This window comes from Pongo abelii, chromosome 1, assembly GCF_028885655.2.
Source record: "Pongo abelii isolate AG06213 chromosome 1, NHGRI_mPonAbe1-v2.0_pri, whole genome shotgun sequence".
Classification (NCBI taxonomy): Eukaryota; Metazoa; Chordata; class Mammalia; order Primates; family Hominidae; genus Pongo; species Pongo abelii.
This window is the reverse complement of record NC_071985.2, coordinates 21183541-21191821: the sequence shown is the minus strand read 5'-3', so window position 1 is coordinate 21191821 and position 8281 is coordinate 21183541. Positions and strand designations below refer to the sequence as shown.

The 8281-nt window shown below is 47.0% G+C and overlaps 1 protein-coding gene across 1 annotated transcript; it reads right to left on the bottom strand.

Annotated features, from left to right (window-relative positions):
• Positions 1 to 74: 74 nt before the first annotated feature.
• Positions 75 to 8080, bottom strand: H3-4 (H3.4 histone, cluster member). The gene has a single exon (XM_063724909.1). The coding sequence runs from the start codon at positions 7882 to 7884 to the stop codon at positions 7435 to 7437; it is 450 nt and encodes a 149-aa protein (XP_063580979.1). The 5' UTR covers positions 7885 to 8080; the 3' UTR covers positions 75 to 7434.
• Between the last annotated feature and the right edge of the window lie 201 nt (positions 8081 to 8281).

Below are 8281 nucleotides of genomic sequence, written 5' to 3'. Positions count from 1 at the left end.
AATTCGGGGCAAATCCATAGAGTAAAGTGAAAGCAAGTTTATTAAGAAAGTAAAGGAATAAAGAGTGGCTACTCCATGGGCAGACCAGCCCCCAGTACTGCAGGTTGCCCATTTTTATGGCTATTTATTGATTATATGCTAAATAAGGGGTGGGGTATTCATGAGTTTCCCAGGAAAGGGATGGGCAATTCCAGAAACTGAGAGTTCCTCCCCTTCTTAGACCATATAGGGTAAGTGTGACCTTGTCTTGGCAACTGTAAACTGTTGTGGCACTGGTGAGGGTATCTTATAGCATGCTAACGTATTATAATTAGCATATAATGAGCAGTCGTGATAACCAGAGGTTATTCTTGTCGCCATCTAGGTTTTGGTGGGATTTTGCCGGCCTCTTCACCACATGCTGTTTCATCAGCAAGGTCTTTATGACGTGTATCTTGTGCCAACCTCCTATCCCATCCTGTGACTTGGAATGTCTAACCTCTGGGGAATGTAGCCCAGCAGGTCTCAGCCTTATTTTACCCAGCCTCTATACAAGATGGAGTCGCTCTGGTGTAAAAGTCTCTTACGGTTTCAGCCAAAATGCCGCCCCCAGCCCTGCCCACATCCTGGCTGGTGGCCATTTCTCCTGGCCTTGAGTCCCTACTCCTAGTCATCACACTTCATCCTCCAGTAGAGGGATGCACCTTTCACATGGAGGGTTCATCTCCTGCTTTCAGGAAAAGGAGCCAGAGGCCTGCGTGCCCTGAGTCAGAGTCCTGGGATTGGAGAGAGAGGACAGATGAAGAAACTAAGACTTGGCCCACACAGGGGGTGCAGGAGGGCAGGAAAACAGGGCCTCGAAGGCTAAGAGGCACCATTCTGCGATCTCCTGGGTGTGCGAGTGTAGACAGCTGGCCACAGGCATAGATGGCTGGCTTTCCCTGGGCTCACTCGGTGGAGTGTTTCTTCCGTGGTCTCTCATCACTCGCACACACAAAGGGGTCTGTGTGCTGTCAGGTGCGGGCTGGCCGTGCACACTGGCCGATTAAGTGAATTACCCTTGTGAACCCAGAATATCTGAGGCTAGTTTAAGTCAATTAGGAAGTTTATTTTGCCAAAGTTAAGGACACACGCCCATGACACAGCCATGTGCCCAAGGTGGTCCAAGCACAGCTTGGTTTTATACATTTTAGGGAGACATGAGACATCGATCAATATATGTAAGATGAACATTGGTTCCATCCAGAAAGGCGGGACAACTGGAAGTGGAGAGGGGGCTTCCAGGTCATAGGTAGATAAGAGACAAATGGTTGCATTCTTTTGAGTTTCTGATTAGCCTTTCCAAAAGAGGCAATCAGATATACATTTATCTCAGTGAGCAGATATATGACTTTGAATAGAATGGGAGACAGGTTTGCTCTAAGCAGTTCCCAGTTTGACTTTTCCTTTTAGCTAGTGATTTTGGGGCCCAAGATTTATTTTCCCCAATAAATTGGGGATTGGGCAGACCCAATCCTCTGCCTGTTGTTTGCATCAGTGAAGGGATTGTGAGCTGCAGGTTTCCTTCAATTGGGAAAATGGAATCACAGAATTAGGGGAGAAATTGAATATATATGTATCTTACATAGCACCACACATGCCCTAGTCACCTGCTGACACTTTATCATCCTTTGTTACAAATGGTTTACAAGCGGCTGAGCCTAACAACTTCTTTGGGTTTTCACTTCTTTCCTGTACACCCCATGCACATAAAAATATTAAGATCAATACAATGTGGCTGCCTTTCTCCTGTTCGTCTGTCTTTGGTTTAATTCAGTCTCCCCTCTATACTAGCATGATGCGGGGAATTCAACAAATACTTGTTAAAATGTGGCATCAGCCCAGGATGCTCATTATTAATGTTCTTTAGGCTCACCTGGTTATTGAGCTGAGAAATCTATCATCATGATAAAACAATTGGAACAACATTCATATCCTCAAGTCATTAAGAAAAAATCAGATAGCAGTTATGTGTCCTGATAAATTGTTAGGTTTAATAAAAGGCAGGATGTAGAATATATGTAGTCTGCCACTATTTAGGTAAACATAATTATTGTATATGTATCTCTTGGAAAATATACAAGAAATATACAAGAAACTCCATCTGATGAGGGAAATTAAGGGCTGAGGAACCCCCTAACTGAGGGAGGCTCAATTTTCACTATATATTCTTTTGGAATTCTTAAGTTGAATTCCACTTTAAGAATTTAATTCTTAAATTAAATAACACTGCTGTGGGTTGTCTTTTTTTTTCAAGTTATTTAAGCAAAGGATCAGCAATGTCAGTCTTGAAACACAAGTCTTAACACTGTTATAAGGTAAATATTCTTTGCCCTTACTGAATGCAGCCCCCACTAAGTTGTTAACATTGTAGAAAAGATTTGGGAGCAAAATTTAAGTGCTCATACAATTTAAAATATGCTGAATTAAATGGAAAAGAAGAGGGGCTCCTGAAAATAGGGTAAGAGAGCCATGGCCTCTTTATGTCTTCAATGTAGACTGCTCAACAGGCGAGTCCACTGAGCCACAGAAAAACAAATCCAGATTGTTATGAACTGAAAGTCTGTCTCCAAAATTCACATTTTGAAATCCTCACCTCCAAGGTGATGGTGTTAGGAGATGGAGTTCTTTGGAAAGTAATTATGCCATAAGGGTGGAGCCTTCATGAATAGGATTGATGCCTTTCCAGAGATTTATTTTTGCCTTACCCCTTGCACCACATGAGGACACAGTGAGAAGGCCCTGTCTGTGAACCAGAAAGCAGAATCTCACCAGAAGCTGAATCTGTTGGCACCTTGACCTTGGACTTGCCGGCCACCAGATCTGTGAACAATAAATTCCTGTCACTTATAAACCACCAAGCCCACAGCATTTTGTTATGGCAGCCTGCATAGACTAAAACGAAAGAAGACAGATTAATGGGAGAAAGCATACACATTTCATTTTTACATGTACATGGGAGCCTTCACAGCAAAATGAAGACCTCAAGAGTAGTTAGGCCTAAGTGCTTATCCACTGGATGGAACAAAGGGTAGTAATTGTGAGAAAGCAACTGAAATACCTGGGGAGGCTGGGAAAGGTAAGAGCTATTTTTGTTTGTTTGTTTGAGAGACAGTCTCACTCTGTCACCCAGGCTGGAATGCAGTGATGTGATCGTGGCTCATTGCAACCTCCACCTCCTGGGTTCAAGCAGTTCTCCTGCCTCAGCCTCCCAAGTAGCTGGGACTACAGGTGCATGCCACCACACCCGGCTGATTTTGTTTGTTTGTTTGTTTAGTAGATACGGGGTTTCACGTTGGCTAGGCTGGTCTGGAACTCCTGACCTCAGGTGATCTGCCTGCCTTGGCCTCCCAAAGTGCTGGGATTACAGGCATGAGCCACTCTACCTGGCAATAAGAGCTATTTTAACAAAGCCTGTTTGTATATATTTTGCTGCACTTCAGTCCCCATGCCTAGTCATGCTGTTTCTCCCCCAGGTAGAGGCAAGCACCTTTCCCACGGAGGGTTCATCACCTGCTTTCAGGAAAAGGGGTCAGAGGGCCCTTCTTACACCTGCGGTTCTTCAAGTGCCTTCAGCTCAAAATAATTCTTATATCAAGTCTGCATATTTTGGGGAGGTTTATTCTGCTATCTTGTTGGGAGCTGAAAGCCTGAGGGTCGTGACCAACTCAGCATTCCACTGGAGGCTATATGACTAAACAGCAAACTGTTTATCATGAATGCAGGTAAACTCGCATCTGTGCCTGCTGCCAGAAGGCACACTGAGGGCCTCATTCCCTGGCTCTGTGCTCCTTGAGGTTATCTACTGGGACATCTGGAGCCTACTGTTCAAAGAATGCAGTCATGCAGGCCTGCACTAAGTCAAGCAGCTGACCACAACCACCCCCTTCTCCCTGTCTCCTTTACTCAATAAATACGAAGGGCTCTAGAAACTCAGGGCCCTTGTTCACTAGAAGCAAGGAGTCCCCTGACCCCTTTTTCCAAATATACTCTTTTGTCTTTGTCTTTATTCCCTCGTTTGTCCTCCTTTGTTCAGTCCACCAAGGTCCATGGCACTATCTCTTAATGCCTAACTCTCCTTTCTATTGTTTATTTCTGGAATTTTAACTTTTTGATATTTAGAACCAATATCATTCCACTTTTATAAACACTGCATGCTCAGGGTGCCTCCATAGTGTATATGCGCTTGAAGAGTTGAGTACACAGTGAACAGATATCCACATTTCAGTTACTATCTCACATTGTTAGAACCCACAGGATACAGAAGCAAAGGCTCTGGTCATAATTGTAAGAATCTGGCTCTGTTGCCCAGAATGGAGTGCAGTGGTGTGATCACAGCTTACTGCTCACTGTAACCTGGAACTCTTGGGCTCAAGCGATCCTCCCACCTCAGCCTTCTAAGTAGTTAGGACCACAGGCACACGCCATCATGCCCAGATAATTTTTGTATTTTTTGTAGAGACAGAGTCTTGCCATGTTGTCCAGGCTGGTCTTGAACTCCTTGGCCTCAAGAAATCCTACCATCTCAGCCTCCCAAAAAGCTGGGATTACAGGCATGAGCCACAATGCCTGGCTGGAAAGGCTTCCTCAAGTACTCACATGACCCAGAAAGACTTCAGTTACTTTTTTCCTGTGTCTAAACTTCTTTCCTTAGCTCCTCACCTTAGGTCCTCAGCAATCAGTTCTGAGATACAAATTGCCCTGTGTTGCCTTGTTGTATCTTTATAGGCATCAATTCGTGCACTATCCACTCCATTAAACAGTAAAAACAAGGAACATATAAGGCCAAGCTCTTGTTTTTTTTTTTTTGGTTTTTTTTTTTTTGTTTTTTGTTGTTGTTGTTGTTTTTGACAGGGTCTGTTGCCCAGATTGGCCTCAAAAATTCCTGGGCTCAAGCCATCCTCTTGCCTCCCCAGTAGCTAGGATTACAGGCATGCGCCACACTGCCTAACTTAGACTCTGTTCTTCATACAAAGACCAGAATGACAGGGGGCTGCTCAAGTGGCTTGGTCTCCTACAGAAGGCAAAGCTTGATCATGATCCTGTCAAGAGTGCGTTATCTGCATCCAGTTCCGCAAATGTAGCTAACTGCCCAAATTCCTGCTCCCTCCAGGCTACCCAGCAAGATCATCAGCAAGGTTACATAGGTTTAGCTCTCCACCACTGGGCAAGACTTTGTCAGGACAAGGGCTTTGTAAAGCACAGAAGACTTGAACTTCACCTGCTCAGGAGGCTAAGGCAGGAAGATGGCTTGAGCCCAGGAGTTTAAGGCTGGCCACTATGCTCACGTCTGTGAATAGCCACTGTACTCCAGCCTGGGCAGCATGGCAAGACCCTGTCTCTGAAAAAACAAAACACGAGGGAAAACTTAAATTTATCCCAAAGGAGTCTAGTATTGAAAGTCAGAGCTGACTTTCAAAACCAGAACACAGCTGTCCCTGAATATTCTAGGCTTTCTGGATAGCCCTCCAAGGATCTGGCACTCATAAGTTTAAATACATCCTGAGATTGAAAAGGTATGATGTTCAGTTGTGTGTGTACTAATAAATTGATGAAGCTTTTGAATTTTGAGTCAACAGCCTATAAATTGGGTTCAAAGAGACTTATAAAATCCACTGTTGCCTATTGATAGCATTTTATGCACACCCCTTGCTATGTATAAGAGCACCTTTTACTATCGTTGCTTCTACACACAATACAGGCCCCCTTCACTCAAGCATAAGCACCTTGAAAGCAGAGTGGGCAGCAGCCACAGGAAATGGATTTTATTCCCTCCATGATCCCAGCAAGGGGTAGTACTTGGCTTCATTCAGTTTAATAAAGCCTTTAACAAATAAATGATTCCAACCTGTACCAGAGGGAGACAGTCCCTACATCCTTACCCTCACAGCCATCCTCAGGTTTTCCCGACATAATTCTACTATTGGATCTGTGGCCTGCTGCCCTAGCTGTAGGATTTCTCAGCAAATTGGTCTCTGTGTCTCTCATCCCCAGAGCACTGCCAGACTACTTTGTGGCACTGGGAAGCCTGTTTCAAAGTGCCAGGCACATGGGCCACCCCTGTCTGCGACTGCTCGGTAAACTGACTTCCAGGGCAGAGTGCCCTCTTTGCACTTTAGGCTGAGGTTTCCCGGTATTGATTTCACTCAGGCTGAATTAACAATGCACACGCCTAGCTGGGCTTCTCACACACAACTAGCTAGTCATCTACCCTAACAGAAGATAGGGTGAATTCACAACATACATGACTAGCCAGCCTTTTAACTGAATGGGAGATTGGGTATGTTAACACATACAATGAGATGGACTTCTAACCGGAGATGGGCCAACACCACAGCTACATATGTGTGTGCACATGGGCACACGCGCACACACTCACACACACACTCCTAGCCAGCCTTCTAACCTAATGGGAGATAGCCCAAGTTAACAAGATACACAATTAGCCAGCCTTCTAAATTAACAGGAGGTAGGCTGAGTTAACACACACAAGTAGCTGGACTTTTTTTGTTTTTTTTTGAGATGGAGTCTCGTTCTGTTGCCCACGCTACGTGCAGTGGCACGATCTTGGCTCACTGCAACCTCCGCCTCCTGGGTTCAAGCAGTTCTCCTGCCTCAGCCTCCCAAGTAGCTGGGATTACAGGCATGCGCTACCACACCCGGCTAATTTTGTATTTTTAGTAGAGATGGGGTTTCACCATGTTGGCCAGGCTGGTCTGGCACTCCTGACCTCAGGTGATACACCCGCCTCGGCCTCCCAAAGTGCTGGGATTACAGGCGTAAGCTGCTATGCTGGTGAAGTAGCTGGACTTCCAACTGAAAATAGGCCAAGATAATACATACTACTTGCTGGCCTTAACAGATGGGCTGTCAAGGCAGAAGACTAGCTGGACTGGTAACCTCACTGGAAACAAGCTGCGTGTACACACACACCCACGCAGGACTTGTAACCTAATTTGAAAGAGGCTGAGTTGAGAACACGCAAGACCAGCCAGCCTTCCAACCTAACTGTAGATAGGCTGAGTTGACACAACTAGCTGGGGTTGCTTACCTAACTGGAGATAGGCCAGTTAGGCTACCCTCAACACCCCGTCCCCAAAACAGATCAACCATGATTCTTATCTAAAGGGATAGGCCAAGTTAGCCCCACACACTACTAACTGGATTTGTAACTGGAGACAGGCTGAGAGGTAACGCGTGTGAGTAGCTGGCCTCCTAACTGGACAGGGTGAACACAGGATTCGCCAGCCTCCCACCCTAATCAGAAGTAGGTAAGCCGGCACCGGCCAGCGGAAGGAACCCCCCGAAACCCAAGAGCCTGGCTTGCTACAGCAACTCTTCTGACCAGGTGGGTGGCTCTTAAAAGAGCCTTTGGGGTGAACGTTGCGCAACCTCTCAGGTGGCGAGATGGCCCTCCTAGGCCCGCTCCCCGCGGATACGGCGTGCCAGTTGGATGTCCTTAGGCATGATGGTGACCCGTTTGGCATGGATGGCACACAGGTTGGTGTCCTCAAACAGCCCCACCAGGTAAGACTCGCAAGCCTCCTGCAGCGCCATCACGGCGGAGCTCTGGAAGCGCAGGTCGGTCTTAAAGTCCTGAGCGATCTCGCGCACCAGCCGCTGGAAGGGCAGCTTGCGGATTAGCAGCTCAGTGGACTTCTGGTAGCGGCGGATCTCGCGAAGAGCCACCGTGCCGGGCCGGTAGCGGTGCGGCTTCTTCACGCCCCCAGTGGCGGGTGCGCTCTTGCGAGCCACCTTGGTGGCCAGCTGCTTGCGCGGCGCCTTGCCACCCGTCGACTTGCGCGCAGTCTGCTTCGTTCGGGCCATGAGTCTGAAACTGTTGCCCCCGCGGCGGCGTCTGCCCATACCGCAGCGGATTGCTCGCTTTTATAGAGCTTGCCGCGTTCCCATTGGCTGGCCTCAGGTGGCGTGATGGCCCACTGCTCTCTGATTGGCCCACAGGGCACTACACTCGGCCACCTCTCCCTTATATTCGTGCCTGTTGGTCGTGGCCACCAGAGCTGGCACCAGCATTGTGAAGGGTTGATGCGGGTAGGCCGCGGTGGTGGGGATCATCTTTCTCCAACACAAGCTTCCTCATGTCTTCTCAGCGCTCCTCTTCTCCCTTCCCCATGACTTGGGTGGGAAGAGCCTTCCAGAAGCCAGCACATGGTATTCCAATTTTTTTTTTAAATTAATTTTTTTTTTTATTTTTTGAGATGGAGTTTCACTCTTGTTGCCCAGGCTGGAGTGCAATAGCGTG

What these genes read in the sequence shown, in the direction of transcription:
- H3-4 (XM_063724909.1), bottom strand. Translation starts at nt 7,884, where the DNA reads ATGGGCAGACGCCGCCGCGGGGGCAACAGTTTCAGACTCATGGCCCGA.